The 24,467-nt window shown below is 32.8% G+C and overlaps 1 protein-coding gene across 8 annotated transcripts in view; it reads right to left on the minus strand.

The window, feature by feature from the left end:
* Positions 1 to 24,467, minus strand: part of LOC118187177 (terminal uridylyltransferase 4-like) — a 150,401-nt gene that overhangs the window by 47,061 nt on the left and 78,873 nt on the right. For all 8 annotated transcript variants that reach the window (XR_015044449.1, XR_015044450.1, XR_015044451.1 and 5 more), the window contains 5 exons: positions 22,505 to 22,563; positions 16,304 to 16,351; positions 12,791 to 12,887; positions 12,325 to 12,411; positions 238 to 335 (listed from right to left, as the gene is read on the minus strand). Coding sequence is in view for 5 of the 8 variants with exons in the window: in XM_085827751.1 (XP_085683877.1) it covers positions 238 to 335; positions 12,325 to 12,411; positions 12,791 to 12,887; positions 16,304 to 16,351; positions 22,505 to 22,563 (389 nt within the window). In the remaining 3 variants the exon portion in view is untranslated. The remainder of the gene's footprint in view (positions 1 to 237; positions 336 to 12,324; positions 12,412 to 12,790; positions 12,888 to 16,303; positions 16,352 to 22,504; positions 22,564 to 24,467) is intronic.

Genomic DNA, 24,467 nt, shown 5'->3' on the forward strand with positions numbered 1-24,467 from the left:
ACTTTATACTGGTTGAATTAACTGTTCACAACTGATTTTCTTAATGAAACAGTAGCATGCATATTCTTGTAACAAATTAAATATGTGACTGAGTAATAAAATAATTATAATAAATAAATGCACGAAATTGATTCTGTATTATTACTAAAACAAATTACCATAGAAACAGAGGAAAATGAATGGCAATCAAATATCCAACAAATCATGATTTATGAATAGCCTAATTGAAATTTTTACCTCCTTCTTGCAGCCTTCAAAGGTTAAACAGATATCCAGATCACTTTTCTTAAATCCAAATCCATTTACAGAAGATCCAAAAAGGGTCAGTCGAGCCCCTAATTAAATGACAACTGACTTAACACTGAATCTACAACTTAACATCCATCTGAAGATTTCATTAGTTTAAAACAATTTCATATTTATTTTTGGTAAAAAAATAATGTTAGGATACAGGTTTATTGCTTTTAATAATCATAATATTAGTACTGCTATCTACGAACAATGAAATTGCTAATGGCTGAATTCACAATATGAACATTCAAATTATTTTCCTAACTTCATGTTTAGTGTACTTAATTCAATTAAAATTTTTTTTAATACTGTTCAATGTTTCTGTAATATTATTCTGCTGTCCAGATGGAATACTAGTTAGTGATGCTGACTGCCACATAAAAGGGCTCCAGTTCAAATCTCAGGGAAGGTACAGATGTTTATCCATGCATAGTATTGTTATGAATTTTGTACATAGATATATAATTTTAGTGACATTATATTGTAGAGACATTAGGATAATTGGAAAAGCCAGAGAGATGAAAAATTAGCAATCGCCTTTGCCTTGAATTGAACCACAGACCTCTGAATACCGGCCTAGAATGCAGAACCACTACACCATGCTAGGAAAACGAGAGAAATACCTTATATACTCCCCTTTTTAAAGGGCAACTGGGGTTTTCAGGGAACTCAATCGCCAAATCCTGGATGTGGAGAAACCTCATCCAGCACCCTTTTAGTTTGAGCGCCACTGTAGAGCCATTACATATATTTTTGGAAGCAGGAGAATTGAAAAATTAGCAAATGCCTTTGCCGGGAATCAAACCACGGACCTCTGGAATACTGGGCCATCGTGCAGAACCACTACACCATGAAGGCACGCTAGGAAAGAGAGAGAAATACCTTATAATATGTAAAAGTGTTCTATTTCTTTTGTTTAAGCTAACACAAAAATCTAAAGGAGCTAAGCTTGCCGAAAAAGTAAGAATTTAGGGCCAAGACTATTTAACATTGAGTAAATGGCTATTTTGCTAATTTGGTGAAATATCACTGAACTCGGCAACCATTTTAGACCAGTCCCTGTATTCCCATAATAGGCATAGTAACTGAATAACTGTAATTGATATTCTGTGCAGCTGTAACCGTAATTACGACTTCAAATTCCTTCCAGTAATTTCGAGAAGCAGAAAGCATTAGAAATATCTTGGCGGCTGGGTGAAAACTATATTAGGCAAGAGCAAGAATCTGCCCTGAGCAGTAGTAGTAGTTGTTGTCAGTTGTTAGTTCGAAGTATTGAAAGCCACTTTGCCTTTTAGATGTGCTTTGCCCGAGTAGTGTTAACGTTCTAAGTTGAAGCATAACTAATGATTGTACTTTGTGATACTCTGAACACCTGTACGAGTATTCCTGTGGGAATTTTCAGAGTTCTGAAGTGTTTCTCTTGATAAAATAAAGTTTATCAGCATATTATAGGACCTTTGTGCATTTAATCCATTACGAACTAGTACACATGACAATTTTGGTGTCAGGAGTGGGGATGAATGCCAGTGACTGGAGCGACTGATGAGCAACTAAGACAGCTGGTGACTGCCTTTGCTGCATTCCAAGAAATCATGGAAAGAGACGTCAACTTTGTCAAATAAGAGATAACAGCTGTTCAAGAACCTGTTAAAGAAAGATAAAAGCTGTTCCAGAAAAGATTGAAGCAGGCCAAGAGGAATTTAAAGAGAAATTAACTGCATAATAGAAAACAAATTTGAGGCTATGAAAGGCAGAATAGTCACGGCTAAAGACAAAGCTGGAGAAATTCAAGAAAGAGTGTAAGCCATGGAACAACAAATCAAAGAAAGAGTTTTTCTGTTCAACAACAAATCAAATGACAAATTTATGACAGAGTTTCTGTGGTTGCCAAAGAAGCTGATGCCATAAAGAAATTTGTAGCAATGACAGAAAGCAATCCTGATGATTTTTATCCATACCTTCTTGTCCCCCTCTAAAGCTATCAACATATGATGGTAACACCTCATGGCAAGTATATAAGACATAATTTCTACAGCAGTAGACATGAAAGGATGGGATTCTCAAGCTAATGCCTGCCATGTTGCCGATTCTCTGACAGCAGACATTGTTCAAACTGCCAAAAACCAGAGGCTACTCTTCGAAGCTCTACCCACATTGGAGCTGCACTTTGGGAAGAAATGTTTAAAAAACTATAGCAGGCTTCAATTAAAATTTCATCAACAGAAGCCCACAGAAATACACCAGGAGCTCACCATGGATGTTGAAACGTTGTCTCATCTTGCTTTTTCAGACTGCATACAGAAACAAGGGAAATACTGTCTCTGGAGTACTTTGTGGATGGTATCTGGGATCCAGATGTACAGTCACCTACCAAAAACTGGTGGAAAGTCTCTCCAGAAGTGTGCAGACAGTCAATGATGCAAAAGGGAAACCAGCATCATATTAGTATATGCCTCAGGACTCTCTGAGTCCATACCACTGGGTGTCTGGATACTTCTGGCCGGACAATGTACATCACCCATTAGAACCAGAACTCAATTTCTTTATTCTCATGCTTAATATCCCCTCTCTCCCCTTGGATACTCTCAAACCCAATAGCCTTAGATACTTGCACGCCATCTCCCCAGACCCACAGCTCATAGTTTCTGTAAGCATGGATATTGCCAGCGTGCAAGCTTAATCTAGAACATATGCGAGAGGTATCATTTGTATTAGATCATTACAAATCTCAAAATTTAGTATATTTTTAATTCATAAGTTTGAAAAACAAAGAACTGCAGGTTACTACGTATAGGATGCACATGATTTTTTTGTTATCAACTTTATTTACTTTGTACTTTCAAGAATATCACAGCACATATACAGTTTGAACACCATTTCATAAGAAAACAAAATGAATATTATTTCCAAAATTTTAGAATTTTGTACATTTTTATGAGCAATAAAGAAATATGTTTATGGAATTACATACACTTGTAATTTGGGACCAATTTGAGCAAAGGCAATTTGAGGGCTGAAAAAAATTTATATTCTCATATAAAACTGCAGAAAAGGTGAACCACCACTGGTACATCTGGCCACAAATGTGAAAGTCACTGTGTGACGGTGGATCATGATGGCACGAAAACAAACCTATCATTATCCACTAGGGGTCAAGTGGCTGTTAAGGTGTTAAATTGATGTTAAAAATATAGGTTATTGATCAAATTAAAAAAAATTATGAAAATTACTTTAAAACATAAATTTTTAAAATAAATAAAAAATATATGTGAATTTTACTCGGATTGAGCCTAAATTTAGAATTATTAGTATAAATCAAGTAAGTATACTTTAAAAAAAAATATTAAATATACAGCATATTATCACATTAAAATTTTGAACACTATAAATTTTATTTACTACTACTTTTAAAAATTTACTATCAAAGAAAGCTACACAGGAAAATTTAAAATACAGGAACATGAGCATTTAATAAATAGATATCTCGTAATTATCCAGAAAACTCGAGAAAATAGGAGAAGCTTCTCGTGACAGATTAAAAAGTTTATTAAAGCCGGAATAAAACATCTCAATTCAGTTGTTGTTTGGACAACTGCTGTGTTTACTGTAGCAAATTCGCGGTGAAATCAGATTAGCTTTCGCTGTTTTGAATTAAGTTCTGTTGAAAGTTTTAGTAGTTTAAAAGATAACTACTGTGAGATATTGCGATATTGTATGGATATCTCTAAGGAAATTTAAGCATTTTGTTTTATCAGTTGTGAAAAGAATAAATTTTATTCACTTATCATCCTACTTGTGCATTCAATTTATTACAAACTCGTACGCATGCAACAATACGTCCAGATGTCATGCAAAAACATCATTCACATGGATTTGAGAACAGTCAAAATGTATATGCACACAACACTTTTTGGTGTCAGAAGTGGGGGTTTTGAATGCCAATAACTAGAACATTGGAAGAACAATTGACACAGTTGATAACTGCAATCCAAGAAAAAAATGGCCAAGCATCACTTAAAGAAGAAATGAAAGCTGTTAAAGGAGAAATTAAAGCAGGCCAAGAAGAGATGAAAGTTGGTCAGGTATCTGTTAAAGAGGAAATGAGGACTGTTCAAGAAAAGATTGAGGTAGATCAAGAGGAAATGAAACGAGAAATTACCTGCGTAATAGAAAACAAATTCGAGGCTATAGAAGGCAGAACTGATGCAATTGAAAATAAAGTTGGACACATAGAAGAAAGAGTTTCTTTGGTAAAAGAAGAAATAGAAGAAAGGATTTCTTCAGTAAAAGAACAAATAGAAGAGGGAGCTTCTGCCATGGAACAACAAACTGAAGACAGGGTTTCTGTTGCCATTGCCAAAGAAATTGACACCTTAAAGAAATGCATAGTGACAGCAGGAAGCAATTCTGATGGATTTAAATTTTTACCCATGCCTTCTCGTTCCTCTTTGAAGCTATCTACTTATGATGGTAAGACCTCCTAGCAAGTATATAAGACACAATTTCTATAGTGGCAGGAAGCGAATGGATGGGATCCCCAAGCTAAGGCCTGTCATCTCACCGCTTCTCTGAAAGCTGACACAGCAGATATCCTTCAGACTCTTCCTGGAAACAAAAGGCTAGATTTTGAAGCTCTGCCTCGCACATTGGTGACAGGGCTGTGGAGTTGGTAGGAAAAATGACCGACTCTGACTCCCATAATATATATATATATACACAGTAAAAAGTCCATAATCCAGATGTCCATTATCCGGAATGATCTATAACCCGGACCTCAAAGCCACAAACTTCTTTTTTTGTATGCTTTACACGTGCGCGTAAAGAATGCGCACACATTACGCGCCCTACCCTTCCACAGTCATAACACCTTGGTTCTTTACTCTTATTAGGTATAGCGCGTCCTTTATTTTGTGTGTTAGTACTTGAATAATCTTTATTCTTCGTATCTGGAACGCGGATTTTCTCACAAATTTTAAATTTCTCTTTGAATTCAGAAATAGTTTTACACCCATACAAAATAATTTTGTTACTACTCTGATCCGATATCCCATTGAAAAATCATCAACAGAACAGCGACTGGCTATTTCACGCATGGCAATTAAATATTCGGAAAGGGATTCACCAGGTTTTAAGTGTCATTTAAGTCCAGACATAGTCTAAATGAACCGCACTTTTTTTCTAATTACCACAATATTACTTGTGTAATCAGAAAACAGCTTGGCTTAATGATTTGTTTTTCTAACCATTCCGAAATCTGTTTATCAATTTCACACTGCACGGGGGAACGTTGCGGTGTGCAATGAACTGAAAGTTGATCTGTCAGCACTATCCTCATCTTCAGGGCAGATGTTTTTGTTTTATTCGGCTTATAATTCCTTACTAAATGTAGTATTTCATCTCGATGTACTCTGTCTTTGATATGATTTAAATCAATTTCCTCGTCATTATAAATATCACGAATACACATCAAATAGTTTTCTGGTTGCAATTTTATAATTTTGACTATGTGTAATGTATGCTGTAGGCATGCGCATGTTGAAAGAAATGTTTAATAAAATAAACAAATAAATAAGCTTTTTTTTTTTTTTTTTGGTAAAATTTGATACCCTTCAGATTATAATTGCTTTTTATTTCGTAAATTACGGTTTCATATTTTTAACTGTATAATTTCTGCATGCCATCTTACCAGATTTAAATTCTGATGATCTATAATTCGGAAAAACCCCTAATCCGGAATCGCCAAAGTCCTGACGAGTTTGGATTACGGACTTTGTACTGTATATATTATATATGTAAACATATACACATGGGTTACAGCTTATTTTTTTAATATGAAAGAAAGTAATAGATGCTAGAGAAAAAAAAAATGTTGGCATAGCAAATTGTTTATAATAATTAGCATTTATTATGAAATGGAAAAAATGGCATTAGTTATTTCTAAGAAACAGTATAGTTTCGGCAAGATCTTCCTTGTTGGAGGGCCATAGATCCGATTTGATAAACTTCAGAGCCGAGAAGAGTCTTTCCATACTAACTTGAGTAGGAGGAAGAGCTGTTACTGTTACGGCTACTACTTTTAACTTTTCAGGATACATTTTTAAAAGTTCTAAAAGAGGTGTCTTGCAAGCGCAATAATATTTCTCTATTTCCTCAGAGGCTGCGTAGAAATCTTGTTTGAATTTTTTCATTTTTATATCTAAAGGCTCTTGGTTCTTTATTTTCATTCACTTTGCCTTAGTCTTTTCAATATTATACAAAAATACTTTTCAAAATCTAATTCATCAATGGAAGAGGATGATAGAGACTCAATTGCAATGTCTGCAGTTTGACTGTCCTGATTCGAATTCTTCAATTGTTCTGAGAATAATTTCATTCTTAATGAATATTCACAGGTAGCTTTTTTTGCCTTTTTAATTTGTTCGTCATCCATGAAAATTTGGTGTTTTGGATCTACATATTGAACCCAGCAAGATCTCATTGTCTAGCAAACTAATTTCTCTTTTCATTGAAGAAATGATTCCTTCTGCAATAAACCCTCCATTTCAGAAAGAACAAACATCTCATTCTTCGATTCTCATCTCCTGTCAGTTCTTCAGATTGCAGCTTTTTCATGGCTATAACGATGTAGAAAGAAGAGTTTCCAATTCTGCAAGATCATTCCACAGTCTTTCTGTTAGTGAAACATTAGGGTTATCTATATCTTCTAAAAAAGTTCTTAATTCTAAAAACCTCTTTATCATCAAATATGTACTTCCTTATTAAGTTGCTTGATCAATAATTGCTCCTTTTCCTGCTTGCTTTCTAAGAATTGCATCAATTTTGGGAGTTCTTATTGCTACTGCTGCTTACCTAAATTTACCAGTGAGATTTGTAACTAAATTAGTCCGTTTAATCACTGATGGCAAATATCACATCCCTCCTCCTCCCTTATATTTATTTATTAATATGTCAATAAAATAGAAAATAGCTATTTATTAATATACGTAGTACATACATAAAAATAATAACTCAGCTTGTCATTTTTTTTCAATTCATTTTAATTTCATTTCAAATTCAAACTGTCCAATGAAAACTGGAGTCGGAGTCAACCTGTTTTTAGCGACTCCAGCTCCAACTCCTTTTATCCCAAAATCTGCCCGACTCCACAGCCATGGTTGGAGCTGCGCTTTGGCGAGAAATGTTTAGAAGACTACAGTAGGCTTCAATTAAAATCCCATCAACAAAAGCCCATGGAAACACTCCAAGAGCTCGCCACAGATGTTGAAAGGCTGTCCCATCTCGCCTTTCAAGAGTGCCCAACAGGAACAAGGGAAATCCTGTCCCTGCAGTACTTCATCAATGGCATCTGGGATCCTGAAATACAGAAGGCTCTACGAATAGTGGATGACAAAGGAGGTAAAAAGTACTCTGGTGTATGCCATAAAATTCAAGACAGCCCAGCATTGATGGCTCGTTTAGATGATTTATCCAGGCAAGTCAATGCTTTGATATGGAGTGAGAAGAAACAGACTCTAAGGTACTGGAACTGTGGTGAAGTCCACATACAAAGGAACTACAGAACACCCCGAGCACGGAAAGAAAGACAGGAGATTTAGACAGACAATTAAATGTCATGAGAAGGAAAAGGAGTGAGGAGAAACAAAAGTGCTGGAACTGAGGAGCTGAAGGCCATGTACGAAGAAACTGCAGAACACCCCAGGCCATGGAAAATAATACCATTTCCCAGCAATGATGCAGGAAACATTAATGACTATATCGAGGAACAGAGGTTGCAAGATAATGAAAAACACCATTTGAGAGCACTCAAGATTTCTGCAGTGAGTGGCAACAGTAATGGACTATTCATCAATGGCCATATCGATGGAGTTCCTTGCAATATGATTATTGACACAGGAGCTAATGTTACTATCATTCGGAAAGCTTTAGTTCAACAATTTAAAGATAAACTGATTTGACTCCATCCTGTGTTACCCTACAGACTGCATCTGGTGATGAAATCAACGTAGCTGGGAAGTTAAACATAAACATCACGTGCCTACTATCACATGGCATACATGGCAGAGATTACAGGTCCTTGCATATTCGGATTGGACTTTCTAAGGAAATATGATTTTTCCTTGGATCCCCCCAAACAACAAACAGCTTTCAGCATCAGAGGATATAACTACCCATCATCAGAAGAGATCCTCACCTAGAAACACTGACGTCTTGTGTAAAAGACCCTGCTCAGAAAGCTGCTGAAATCCTGCTAGGGTCGAAGAGAAACATGAGACTGCCAGCCATTTTCCATGCCAAATGCTTATCGGTTATGACCTTCATCTTCGACCTTGTGATGTTTTGTTTGGTCGCCCTCTGGTTGGGCTTTTATCACATGAGGAAGACATTCATCTCCAAGCCTGGTTTGAAGGGATACACAACTTTGCACGAGAGTGAGTCAACTTGCTGATGGAGAAGATGAAGACCCAATACAACACCAGAGCTACTGGACATTGATTCAATAAAGGAGACAAGGTGTGGTTGTAGAATCTGACTTGATGAAGAGGACTACATCCGAAATTACAGTCACCTTGGGATGGTTCGTACACAGTCCTAAACAAGCTGAACGACGTCATGGTTTGGATTCGTAAATCATTGAACCCTAAACCTGAAGTCATTTATTACGACAGATTAGCAACTTACTATGGCCATAGTACGTAGTGTATATAATTGTAAATAGTAAAGACCATGGTATTTTTGTTTCTAAACTTATATTTGATTTGATTTGTATTTGGTATTTGATAGCATTTGAGCTGTTTAAATTTACTTATTGCAATTATTGTTTATGCTGTTATTGTAAAGTAATGTTTATTACTGCCTTAGTTATAAGCTTGTTTTCCTGTTCAGGGATTGTACTGCCTGGGACGTGTAGCCCTTGGGAAGGGGGCAGTGTTACGATTTTTGTATTTATTTAGCTATTTTTATTAGAATTTGTAATTAAGATTGTTTTATATTCCCATGCAATGCAGCACAAGACTTATTTGAAGAAAAAGCTACCCCTGAAAAGTTAAATACAGAAGTAGGCACATTTAATAAACAGATATCTCGTAATTCTTCTCTTTTACTTTCCAGAAAACTTGAGAAATTGAGAAAAGCTTCTTGTGACACATTAAAAAGCTCATAAAAGCTTGTATGAAACATCTCAATTCAGTTGTTGTTTGGATAACTGTCATGTTTACTGTAGCGAATTCGCGGTGAAATCAAATCAGCTTTCTCTGTTTTTAAATAAGTTCTATTGAACTTTTAGTAGTTTAAAAGATAACTACTGTGAGATATTGCGATACTGTACGGATATCTCTAAGGAAATTTAATATTTTTGCTTGAAGTATGATAACCCATTTTTTTCAGTTACAATACTTCCTTTACTTCATAAAAAGGAAGAAAAAGAAGCACAGTTTGCTTATATTCTTCTGAAGTGGCTTACCTTCATCTGAATGTAGCCAATGAGCATGCATAGAGAGTAAAGCAGGTGCCATCTTATTTCAACAGTCTGCAGATCAGAGCACAATAAGTATTTACTAATGATACTATGCACTGAATCTCATACAAAAAATATTTGTCAGACTTCTATAATTTTTTTTGGAGTGTGTGTGTTTATACGCTTTAATTTATTGAAATTTAGAATAAAATAAAATTAGAGAAAAGGTGCAGATTTGACTGGTCACTCAGAAAGTGATGCAAAATAGTACTACCAAATGAACAAAGTTATAGGTATGAGAAATTAAGGAAAAAATAAGTGGAAACTTAAACAAAAGTAGCATTTCTAAATTTTTGAAGAGGTACATATACAGTTTGTTACCATAAAACCAGGCAGGTAAGTGCAGAAAATGGTGCATAACACTAAGTGATGATATAAAAATTAAAAGACTAGCCTAAGTGTTGAAAGTAAATCTTTTGAGATGCATACAAGAAGAAATGATACAGCCCACTGTGAAGTTGAGTGCAAGGACTGTTCAGAGCAGACTGTAAAAATTTTATTTAAATGCTAGAATTACACACACACACAGCCACCACCACACCAACAAAAATGCCATTGTTATAGCCTAGACAAAGGATAAAAAGATTAAACTGGGCTAAAATCAAGTTAATTGAATAGCAGGACAATGGAGCAGTCTTATATGGAGCAATCAGCATCTATCTTTTAAAAAATAATGAAGCATTCATGTTTCAACACGATTCAGTTCGATGTCATGTTGGTGTTGATTGCAGAACATGATTTTGAAGATAATCACATTCCACTCCTGGAATGTCCTGGGGACAGCCCACACTTAAACCCCATGTGAAAATCTATTGAGTCAACTAAAGAAACTGTTATGTAGACACAACCTAGTAATAAAATCCAATTAACAGACGTAATAGTTCAGTCTTGGTTTCACATTATAACATCTGCAGAACTAAAAAACCTCCATGGGAAGGTATTATAAGGTTGTTACTAAAGCTTACTCAACAAAATATTAACTGGTGATAATTTTTGTATATTTCATTTTCTCTATGTACTTTAATTTATTTCTTTATAAATGGTGTTCTGATGAAAAATAATAAATATTATCATCACATTCTTGATTAAATTATCTTTCCACTGATACATAATGTACCTTAAAATGCATTTTATCCAACTTCGCCTCAATTTTGAAGGAGAATACCCCTAGGGACAGATCTGAGGGTTTTTCATTTCTCTTTTCTAATCACCAATTTGTAAAGACTTGCGGCTTGGTACTATTTTAAGTACCCCAATGCTGATAAGATACTACATATTTACACACATCAATGCCTTCTCTGGGATTAAAACTTTGGCACAAGTTTACAGCAATCAGTCTAGTTGTGTTTCCACTAAAGAGTTTCCAAAAGCGTGGCAAATTGAACACCATAGCCACCAATTTTGAAATATGGGAAAAACTAGGAAGTTTCTAGTGAAATAAACAGGACTTTCTGGGATGTTTTCATTCTGCCCAGTGACACTATTTTAAAAAAACTCCAAACTAAAACTCATTTTGAAGTATGACTGAGCTATTTATAACACGATTCTGATATATAATTAATGAATAAATAGATATTGTAAATTTTATCTAATGATTTTTAGTGATTAATTAAATATAATATTTTTAATGGTTATTTAGATATTCCTAATTTCATTTTGTCATTTCCTTAAATTTTTATATTGAGGAAATCTAGAGTAGGGAAAGAAAGCTTTTATTTATCGAAGTACATTACAGTATGATAAAAATAAAATTAACAATTAATATACACATTATTGTGTGGGCAAACTTGTAATAAATCACTTATTAATGTTAAACAAAATTAAATACAAATATTAACTGATCAAATACTGATTGAATATTCATAAAAAGTTTCATAAACCACTACAGCAGAACAAGATAAAAGTTAAGAAATGTTAGGTTGAAAATCACTAGGGATTGAGGAATGGAATTTGCATAATTTAGGTGTTTATAATTCAATAAATTTTGTTTATTGCTGGGAAACATTTTTCTTGGTAAAGGCTAAGAATTAAAGACCAGGAGATTCTGTGATGTACAAAGAGATTCGGAGATGCGAAGAAAACTGGGACAGTAGGCAGCGATGGCATATTAACATTGTTAATAAATCAGAGAGGAGGTATTTACTTGATCAGAGAAGTATTTACTAGACCTATTTTTAGTATTTGATTTCATTCATTTTAATTTCTCAGTTGGTGAGACTGAAATTAAGGGGGAGGTTTAAAATTCAATGGTATGTCAAAATTGAAGGAATAATGATGTTGTTTTCTAAGAAGCGCATTTAATGAGAAATACATACTTTTATATTTTGCCTCATTTCTTTCTTATGAAAAGAAATAAATGCATTTAATATTTTATCTCAATAAAAACAATTAGGCAGTGCTACACAACAGGAATATGAATTACTCAATACAAAATTTTGAAGACTGTCCAATTAAAGCACGAGAAAAAATTATTTAATAAAATATACTCTGGAAGTAAGTGGTCATTGAATCATACTTACTTTGATATATCTTTCGTACATAAGTTTCTAAATCTTGAACAAACGCTTTTCTTGCCTCAATTCTTTTCTGAGAAAGAACATAATCTTCTAGAATGTAAATAAAAATTATTACAGTTTGCAGATGGCCTAAATGTTAAGTCATTTAAAATTAAATTTTTAGAGCTTATACATCACAAGATCATATTTTATGAGCTAAAAAACATAATTAAACGCAACTGTATTTAAGCTAATAGATTTGCAATATTAACTCAGTTCAGTTCGTTTGGCAGCATGATAAGCTGCTTTACCAAGTACATATTTTAGATTATCCCTCTTAGTTGGGAAAAAACTACTGGCTTTTCAACTGCTTAAAATCAAAACTTAAGCAAATGAATAAACATACAATCAAAATTTTATTAGAATATAACGGCATGAACTATTAGACAGTAGTTAACCGAAGGACAAAACAAATTTGAAGGAACTTAACTGCAAATTTCTTGTAAAACCTGATCTACTTTTTCCATTGATGAAGAACTCAGATCTGGTAATTCTTGTACAACTTTTGAGGGTGATATTAAACAATCCTACATAAAGCATATGCATTAATGAGCAGATTTTTAATAACTAATTTAAAATAATTAAAAATTTCCTGCTATTATAATATTACATAAATACAAATATTTCATCATAACAAAAATAAGTAACATTTAGCAATATTAAACACTGGATTAAAAATTAAGATACTTCTATGAATGAAAAAAGGTGGGATTTCTATGAGCAATAAAAAAGTAAGATTTCATAATTATATGTATGGTACACAGATTAAGAAAGTGCCAATTTTTTAATAAAATTATAGATTTATTTATTAAAAATTAATATGAGTTTAGCATTCAAAATAAACTCCCCGTTTTTTATGAATCTGCCACGTCTATCAGGAAGTTAAGAAATATCCTTATTTTATTTATTTATTTTAAGCTTTAAGGATGTTTTGACTTGAAAAAATTCTCCTTCTATTATGTTTTTTTTTTTTTTTTAAATGATTGGAATGGCTGATATGCTAATGAGTTTAGTACAGTACATAAAGTACAAATATATATATATATCTTCAAAAGTAGAGATAACACATTTCTTTTCACTACAGGAAGTATCACATTCCATGTCCCAAAGGACAACTCCTCAGAAAATATGGTGATATATATACTAGGATTAAAGCTTCCTCAAATACATATATATATATATATACCCTCTTCTGCATCAACGCATTCCTCCAACATTTTAAATGCTATAAGCAATAAGAATTATAATAATACTCAAATAAAAATTCAGCTATCCACAGTACATACGATGATATGTCATAAGGTACACTACAAAATTTTTTTATATCAGTACTGGATTTGGAATCTGATAGCTGATCTTGATTATTCTATGACTTAAGCATTTCAAGGGTTATTATAAATATATTTTAAATTGGTCATAATTGCTTGTTGAGTATTTATTGTCGCCACTGAGATTTATACTCAAAGATCTTAACTATGGGGGCAAATTATCAGAAACTAGGTTCCTATATGATTCTGCCAGACAGATTCAGTGCACTGCAGTGCATCAATAGTAAATTTGAAAATTCCACCTAGAAAATTTGCCTCTTCCAGAGGCCTGCCTCTGTAAGATGCATTGGCTTAAAGACAACAAGACTTCAAGCTAACATTTATTCAAGTTCCTAAATGAGGCCTATTTCTGCTGAATTTTTTTTCCCACCGCATGAAAAGTGCAGCCTTAAACAAGGAGACCTCATAGCTGACTCTGCTCACAGGACTGGATATACAAAATTAATTGAAGTCAACTGCCCATAATAATTTGAGGTGAAAAATAATTCTTTTCTATTTAGTCATCAATTACATAACTGTATTGAATGTTAGTTCTTAGTTTTTCAAGTTCAGTTCATACAGAATTTATCAATCTTTCTAAATACTTGAAAATACTGAAACATTGAAATTGATTTCAGCATACTGATATGCTTAGAAATAAGCATTTTAACACAAGCTTTTCTTAACTTTAAATAAACTTTTCCTGCAGATTTATTGAGTTCCTCATCTTCAATTTTTTTGATTGACAGGAGGAATGCACATGACCTAATAGAAAAGGTTCCAACATCTTCAATCAGAGTAGAATAAATAATTTTTGAACTTCAATTATTTTGCAATATTGCTGTTGAATTGAATTTTAGGGTTTGAGTACATAGAACATGATATTTAATAAAGGTAACACATAAAACATTAAAAAAAAAGCACCTTTGGACATAATTTAAAATCTGAATCCTTTCAGATTTTTTTAATTATAATTTTTTCAACATTTTAATTGTAATGTTTTAAATTTGGGTTTTAATTTGGAAGTGTTGAATTTTTTTTAAACTTAGGAATAAGTCTTTGGTTTTATTGACTTTTCAAAGTGCAATTTGAATAAAAAGTTTTCATTGAATTTCAAAATTTTTTGCAGCATTAATTCATCTTTTGCAAGATGACTAGTTCAACTATGGTTTTTAGTTTCACCAAAAAAGTGAACTGGCAACACTTGGCATTCCAGATTCTAGCAGAATTTCTAATGGTTTTTTTCATTGTTTCACACTGGTGTTTGATTACAGGTTCTCACAAAGTTTTGTGTTAAGATTATTTTGAAACTTCAAAGAGATATTCTATATTTTATATAGAAAGAGGAGATATATTTTAAGGGTAAGTTTTAATTTTTTACTAAAGATTCCTTTTAGATTAGAAAAGTCTTTATACATTGGAAGATATTTTTAATGATTTAACTTTGTATTTTTGCCATTTTTCGTCACTTTGAGGAGGACCAGAATTTTGGGGTGAATTTTTAAGATTAAATAATATACTGAAATGGTTCATCAGCTAATTCAGGATACAGAAAAGAAAGGTTTTTGTTTTGGAAAGGGAACTGTAGTTAAATTCGACATACCTCCTCCTGACGACGTTATGCCGAAGTTGATTGATTCCTCTTCATTCTTGTTCTTTTATATTCTTTTTTGGTTTATCTTGTGATGGTTTATTTTAATTTTTACTTTCCTAAACACTTTAAAATATTCTTATTCTACATTTATATGATTTTATGAATTTCAATTTTTAGTCTTTGTGAAAAATTGGTTATAAATTTCTTTATATATTTACTGACCAATTTTCAGTGGCATAATGCATGGAAATTCTTGGAAGTATTATAGATTTTCCTTTTAAAAATTATTCGTATTTCTCTCTCTCTATATATATGAAATATTGTGTAAAAATATTAACGGCTTAGAATGTTGATCCATAATGAAGAGCAAACTTGGCAGCTGAGAGCGATTAAATATTCCTTTTTATTTCAGTAAATGCTTGCAGCCACAAATACTTGGATACATAATTCATGCTTGTTTCAGAACAATTACATTTTTTATAATGTTTTGGGGAAGAAGGGAAAGCAGCATGCAACAGTGTATCTAGGCCTGAGGTGCAAAAAGCAAGTACTTTGTGTTCAGGATGAAATCTTAATTCAGAATGAGTTATTTTTGGTTTCAATGCATTTGGCTGGATAATTAAAAATGCCATAAAATTATTATTGGCTGTTTTAGTTCCGTTTATGTCACCAGCTTTGTGTAAGAATCATATGACATGGATTCGTCTCGAAATGGTCCAGTTCAGAAAAAGTTATCACTGTTTTCAGAACAGACTGACAAATTAAAATCAGGCATTAAGGGCATATTGTTAATTTAAATTATAACTCATATTTATATATTTTTTTATCTTACATATACATCTTTTTGCAACTGGTAGATGACAATCCAGCTCCTGCAAGTGGGAGATGGAAACAAGAGTTTTCACATGCACCTTTATTTCTATGTCATCTGACACATATTAATACAGTTAATAATTAAAATCTATGATTAATGTTCAGTAGAAATTTGATATTTTTGACATTTTTCTATTGTATATAAAAAATAAAAAATAAGAATGCAAACCTCACATGTTATCCCAAATTCTTCACATCTTTCACACATTGGAATATCCTAAAAAAGAAGTTTCTAAAAATAATCATAAATTAAGAGTTAATCATTTAGAAACTTACTAATACAAATGCTTTATTAAGTACTTAAATTGTTATTAAAGAAAGAGCATCCCCAAATAAATTATATATAAAATCATTATTCTTTATGATCCACTGTTTGAAATCACATCATAATATGCATATATATAAAATATATACAGTAAAATTTTTAATTAAAAACTATATAAAATAATTGAAACACACTTACAACAACATATGAAAATGCACTCTGTTGCAAAAGGATATATGCACCCAGAAAGAATTGAGCCAACTATGAAACTTGGCAGTAGTTTAGTGTTCAAGTGGATAAACAATCAAAAACTGGGGCAAAAAAAGTGTTTTACTTATAAGAGGCAATACAAAGAATGTGAAAATCAGTAGACAGTAAAGCCTCCCCTTGAAGCTATACAAGACGATACGTGATTGGGTATGGAGACTATTAAGTTGCTAATGTCCCTGAGCAGTATACTGTACCACAAATGGAACAACTGGTCAGTGAGTTGGGATGTATTTGTAAATGGCTGAATTTGCCTGCCCAACATGTCCTAAACATGTTTGATAGGCAATACATCTGGAGACCTGGAACGCCAGTTGAGGACATTAAAACACTGAAGGTACCTTTGGGAAAGTCATGCTGTATGTGGTCGAGTGTTGTCCTACTGGAAAACAGAACTTGGATGAACTGCTAGCATAGGCAGTATGACTGGCTGCAAAATGCCGTCAACATACCTGCAAACTGTCATATACTGTACTTCGCTAATACTGTACTAATAGTGAACGGCTTCCCACTTGATTGCTGCCTAAACTATTACACCTTGTGTTCTGGCTGTGTGCCACTTGGTAAGGTACATTTGTACGCTAACCTCCCCATCTCTAGACACATGCGGTAGTCATCAACATTGAGAAAAAGCATTATTTGTCGCTGAAGATCACATTTCTCCAGCAGATACCGTCCAGCTTAAATGAGAGTGAACCATGCAAGACAATACTGCTAAGTGTCAACGACGAGTGTCTTAATAGACATTGAGATCCGCGACCAGCATCACTTAGTCTTCTACGAACTGTATCCCTGAACCCCTGCAAGCTGGCAGATGGAGTTGAACTGATGACAAAGTGGTATGGATATGGCAGCTCTTCTAACTATGCGATCATCTTGTGTACTGGTGGCCCGGGTGGCTGACTATGCCTTCACTGAGACACTAATTTCAACCATGGACAATTGCTTCCACCAATGTGTAAGCCGATTGGCCTGTTTGATCAACTGGCCTCTTTCAGTTCTATAATGGAACCCTTCTCAAAGTCTCAAAACTGTTCGTATCGCTGAGTACATCTTAAGGTATCTTTTGTTATAATGTCATGCATCAAAGTCAGTGTAGTTATAAATGATCATTAACTTGCCCCATCTGCCCTTTCACATTCTACTTCAGATGCACATTGTATTGCTGCACAGTATTCATTGGTGCTGTAAGTTAAACCATTTACACAACTTGCTTAATTTTAATAGATATTCATTTCTTCAGGCATGCCTAAAAAAAAATCGATAGTAAACTCTCTCTTTTAGTTTAAACAGCTGCTGGTGTTTAATGCATAGGATTACTAATAGAAGTGAGAGGATATTATAGAACAAATAAAACAAACTTGAGTTTACAGACACATATTTTATTTTTTATTTATTATATTTATTCATTCAAAATGATCCTATGATTGATGATACGAGAAATAAGATAAATAATTTAAGATGTCTTCAGTTATATTCCTAGTAAATGTTAAATCTATAAATGAATTGCCAAGTGTACTTGAATATTGCTTGGCACCATAATGAGATAAAAATGATGTTTCATAAAATCAAATGCCTTTTCATTTCATTTGACACCTATACTGAAATCTCCCATCATAATAAATAAAGACACCTGTATATACAGTAAACTCTCATTGATCAATAAAGTAGTTTCAGAATATTTCATCAATGCACTAAACAAGAACAACTTCAAACCTACTAATGGCTGGATGAATACATATGGATGCTAGAATAAATCGTGCCTGTCCATTAAGAGTTACATCAATCATAACACTGCTGCTACACTCATCAAATTTCTATAAATCGCCACACTAGTTTGTTGATTCATTATTTTTGGCATGTCTCTATGTGCATTTCCTTTGTCCAATTTTTAAAATGTTTTTTGTATTTGCTAATGTATTTTTTCATCTATTTAATGATGTATTTATATTGATTGTAACATTTGTAGTTTCGAAGACACAAGCATTCATGCACATTTTTGCTTTATAAAGGAACATAATCCTATATTAAAATTTGGATATTCTTTCATTTTGATTCTATCTTGCATCATGGGTTTCAAATACTAGATGGGAAATTGAATAAATCTGTCTTTTCAACTATTTTTTCTTATACTTTCATTTGCAGCATTTCCAGAGGGGGATCTATATCTTTTTACAGGGTTGCCAATCAAACAGAAGAAAGAAATTCCCTGACATTTCCAGGTGTGTTTTAAGAAAATTCCATGCATTGGATGTGCTCAGGGTAAATTAATTATGAAACCACCTCAAAACACAAAAAAGTCTGACAGTAACATATTACTTATATAATTCACAAAGCATGAGTATTATAAATATAATAGATACTGTTTTCCTCAATAACATTGATTTATGTTTTTCTCAAACTAAGAAAATCTGCTATACAATACTTGCATATTAAACCACCATTCTCTTCAGCAATCATCAGCTGTATCACAAAATTAGTTAAGTCCAAATAAATTCCCTTTTTAACACACTCAGAAAATTCGCTCAGCGCCAGATGCCTGAATGATGTTCATGCAGTGCATAATTCACCAAGAAAGGAATCACTTTGAATATTGGCACGGAAATTTTTTTGGGGAATCGCTGTATGAAATTCCCTCACTTTTTCAGACTTTGACTAAAATATTTAAATTCCCTGATGGTCAATTTTCGAATTCCCTGACTTGATCCAGTTTTCTAGGTAGTGTAACCCTGTTTCTTAGAATAGAAAGACTTTCGTTTGGTGATTTTTATAATCACATCATACAAATGTATACTTACATATTTAGGAAAAAATTTCTTAGTAGAAAATAAGCTGCTCATATGGAAATTTTCCTCAGTTTAGAAACTATTTTAAGAGCAAAGAATTATTGTTCCACAACATCATAATAATAGCATTTATTGAAATGAAATGACTGCCTTTGTTCTTAATACCTGTTGCTTCATATAAAGAAGAATAAATTTTAAAAAGTGATAAAAAAAGCGGTATAAATAAGGGTATACAAAGAATGCCGTCTCATCGGGACCCAAAGGATTAGGGGGCCTTGAATGTGCTGCTGAACTACATTTGTATGTTTAAACTTAAAAGACGATGGATCCAGTGTTACCTACACTAAAACTTCAATTGGATACAAAGCAGGAGAGCTGTATGCTCTTGTTTTTATTTCATTCTACAGGACAGTTTATCTGCACAAATGTTATGTACCTTAATTTTTTCGTTACTTTAGAAGCACTTTCATGTATTGAAGCTTTCCTCTCCTATTCATGATTTCCTCAGCATCATACCTTAAGAAAATTAAAAAAATGAAACAGAGAGGAGATTCAATATTGGCGATTACCATGGAAGGCCGAAGACAACAAATCTTATCTAAACTAGCAACCTGGTAATGTGTCTTCCAGAGGCTGAACATGCTCTCTCTTATAATCTAAAGAATTCATCTTAAGTACATGCGTGTCAATTTGCATTCTGGCAGGGAAACAGAAAGAAAAAATGACAGATAAGATCTAGGAACTCTAGAACTTATCTAAATAGAAAAAATAATATAAATTATGTATTAAATTTATATTATTATTTCTTCTCTAATCCAATAACTAATAGGTTAACATGTCTCTAGCAAAAGTTAAAAAATGTAATACAAAATTTAGTGCAGTATAGTTAGGTACACTCTTTTGCAAAAAAATCGAAACACCATGAAGGAAGTGGTTGTTTTTGATGAAATTGAATATGTGTATATCTCATACATAGATAATAAAATGATTAAAAAAATCAAGATCATAGTACTGTTCATGGCTCACAATCACCCATTGCGTGTTTAAATTAGTAGTTGGTCAAAGTCCCTGGCGGCAATGCATGCTTGAATTCGTTGAGGCAAAAAGTGGTAGAGGTTCCTAATGTCATCCTGCGACACATTCTGCCAGAAATTCATCAGTTGTCTCCAGTGGCGTAGCTAGAGGGGGGCATCTGTCCCCGGGTGCAGAATCCAAGGGGTGCCAAACTGATGTTACAACATTTTAGAATTAAATGCTTTCCATCCTTGGCAAGCAGTAGGGGGTGCGAAACCTTCAGTTGTCCCTGGGCGCTAAAAACCCTAGCTACGACTCTGAGAGATAGCCCTCGTATAGTTTGCCATAAGTTAAATAAAATAATTAAACATTCTTGAAATTACTTCACATTACTGAAATGGCAATAACTTCATATTATGCTATGCTTTCATACTGTTGATAATTCCAGAATTATTCCATGCAGGTTAAGTAAAGACATAAAAACCTTAACCGGAAGATAAGAACATAATTCAGTCATTTTTAAAGCCCAAAATGCACAATTTAGAAACATATAAGAATAAAGAAACTGAGCTCACTGAGCCAAGTAACAGAGTGGATATATATGTTTATATTTATACACTTTCGGTGCGGCCGATTGCAACCGAAATGGGAGGTGCACATCTATATATTATAGAAGTCACATATACAAAACTTCAATGTTCTGAGCCTACTCGTTTTTGAGTTATTTGAGACACATACATACACATGTACAGACGCCACGAAAAAAACTCTTCAGAATTCATTTTAAAAGAGTTTTATAATTTTTTTTGGGGGGGGAAGTCCTTTATTCTGTCCTTATGTACAGATGTAACGGGAAAACATTGTTGAATTGCATTAAATAGCGGTCAAATGGATATTTTCGATGAAATATGATACCTTAAATTTTTCATGATTACAATACTTCCTTTTTACTTCGTACAAGGAAGTAAAAAAGAACTGCTTGAGTAAAAGACCTTCTATAAGAACCAGCTGTTGTTTCATATAAATCTTAAAGAGTGTGATAAAAGTTTTAAAGTAATCAAAGTAAGATATTTATTTATTTATTGCTACATGTTCACTATAAAGCAAATGCAAATAAAATAAATAAGCACACTTTCTGAGCAACAAAAAAAAAAAATTCCAAATCAATTTTATTTATCTCTGAGGTCACCATTATTCCATGGTAGATACAGAGTTGTAGCTAGGGTTTTCAGCGCCCAGGGACAGCTGAAGATTTCGCGCACCTACTGCTTGCCAAGGATGGAAAACATTTAATTCTAAAATTTTGTAATATCAATCTGGCGCCCCTTGGATGCTGCGCCCGGAGACAGATGTCCCCCCTTGCCCCCCTCTAGCTACGCCCCTGGGGAGATATACAAATTATTTCTACGAAGGCAATTCATCTGAAAACAGTTCTAGAAGCACATTTTGTCACTTATAAGTTTTTATTATGCAGCATGCTGTCAATCATATAATTCGAATATTTCATGTGCTAACATATGTACAGAAGCCGAAGTTAAATTTTGTATTTAGTTATGGATAATTAATGTAAATAATTATACTATTGGATGTTAGCTTTAAACCTTAATCAGTAAGCATAATTTTTTAGTTTATCCTTTAATTTTGATGAGCAGTATATTTCAGATCCCAAAAAAGCTCTACTCTTTTTCTTCTATAAGTACAAAAATAAGGAAAAATACTGCTGCATAACTATTGCTGTTATATTATACAAAACTATTACATTATTAAAAAAACTTTCTACTTGTATATTTTTTTTTATTTAATGGCATAGCAAAAAATATTGAAACAACATATTCTAAACAAAGCTAAGTATATTAATGTAAGATAAGCTTATTTATTTTATTGCAAGAAGATACAGCCAAAACAAAAATGTTTTTATAAAACAATGTCATTCTCAGTTAACATAATAGCTGATTGTTCTAACACAGCAATAAAATTTAAAATACACAATTTATGCATTAGAACAATTTTAAATAATTCAGGGAGAAAAAAAACATACTTGTAGTTCACATGAGCTAAATGAGTATCGTCTTTTTTTGCATTCTTGCTTCATATGACCTACAAATCAAATATAAACACTGAAAGGTATTTTAATTAAAAATAGCGAATGTTAAAAAAATATTCTAATAATATGGGGGGGGGTCCTGTAAGAGAAAATTAAGAATAACATAGCTTGAAGAAATGATACACTAATTTTTAAGTGATATATTAAAACACAAACTGCATAAATCTACCTTTAATTGGTCACAGATATATTAAAATGTATCCACAGTTTGGAAGGGAAGGGGGAAAAAACATCACTAATTACAAAAAAAAAAAAAAAAAAAAAAAAAAAAAAAAAAGAGGCTACTAATGCAAATTTTCTGATCTGCTATTTCAAAGTTACTGACAGATAGTCAGGCATTTACTTTTTTCCCCTTTCTTCTTAAATGCCACAACAAATTCCTATTATATTATTATTAATATTATTATAACAATGCAAAAATAGGTATGTTCCCTGCAAAAAAGCAAATGGATGAATAGATCATATTCCATTGTAACCCAAAATGAAAGTTTTTTTTTTTTTTTTTCCTAATATCTTCAATAGCTGAAGGTGGATAAATAACAAGTTTAAATAACAAGTGAAGCAAGATAAATAACAAGTTGTGAAACTGAGTAAGATAAACAGTGAGGCTGAATTAAGTCCATAGACTCCTAGAAATTTCTAAAATATGCAGGTTTTTGTTGTGAGCTAGGAGAAAATATTTTTAAAATTAAAATTAATCCCTTATCCTTTGAATCTGACTAATTTTCATTCAGAAGGCAAACTTCACATTATGGTTAATGATGAGAGAAAGTTATATGTTTCGTGCCAGAATACATATATGCATGCATAGCACACCTGTAAGATCTTTACCATGTAATATTAATAAAATGTTCATCAGACAATAGTAAACTGACAAGCAAGTTATTGCTTTATCTATAGCAGTGGTTCCCAATAGGATCGGTTGGACACTTTGGGGGAGGGGGGGGTCGATGAAATTTTAAAGAAGGTCTATGATGGTCAAGGGGTTAGCTGGGGGTTGATAGCCAAATATCCCATTGATTACAAAAATATATTAATAAAATTTATAATTTGTGTTTTATTGATATAAATCTTGATCATGCAAATATGTCAAGTCTTATTCAAAACACACGGGTACGCAAAGTTTTGGGATTTAAAAGTCATCCGAGAGAAATCTTCCCCAAATTAAAGTTATTACCAGACCAACAATATTGACATTTTCCTCCTCTTACCCCACCCACCATCGGCTGAGAACATTGAGGTAGAAAGTAAGATGGAGTGGCCCTAACCGGTTTCCTCCATATACTGCTTTGAAGCACTGGTGGTCCCTTTGTGGTGACCATAACATTGGATGATTTACCATTAAGATCAATGGGTTTTGACACGATTGGATGTAAATATTTTGTAATTACGTCATAAATATACATATGTATTTTCTTTTTCGACAATTTTTCAGAATCCTAAGTATATGAAAAGAATACATTTTTTAAATAGCATTTCATTCTGAACGGAATTAAATGCTATACTTTTTACAGAACAGTTTAATCTGAATGAAATATTTTCACAAGTTTTCGTTAATTACATTGGAAAAAATTTTTAAGGTAATTCGATATTATTTGGTTACGGATTACGAAAACTAAGATCAAAGTTTACTGTATTATTAATATTAAAATTATGCATTATTTCTTTTCTATTTATAGAGCTTCTTCCTAAAATACTGTCTCAAATATGAAATGAATTTTTCAGCTTCTGAGGCAATTTTTAAATTGAAAAATCCAAGTCAATTTATAATTAATGATGTATTCGATCTATTTCAAATCAGAGCACCTTTTATTTTAATAGCAAAATATATTGAATAATAATAACTCATTTAATAATAACTCAACTTCTCTGAATATTTCTAAAAGGGGGGAAAAAG

This window comes from Stegodyphus dumicola, chromosome 12 (genome assembly GCF_044657685.1).
Source record: "Stegodyphus dumicola isolate Sdum_Otavi_A_Nest chromosome 12, ASM4465768v1".
NCBI classification, from domain to species: domain Eukaryota; kingdom Metazoa; phylum Arthropoda; class Arachnida; order Araneae; family Eresidae; genus Stegodyphus; species Stegodyphus dumicola.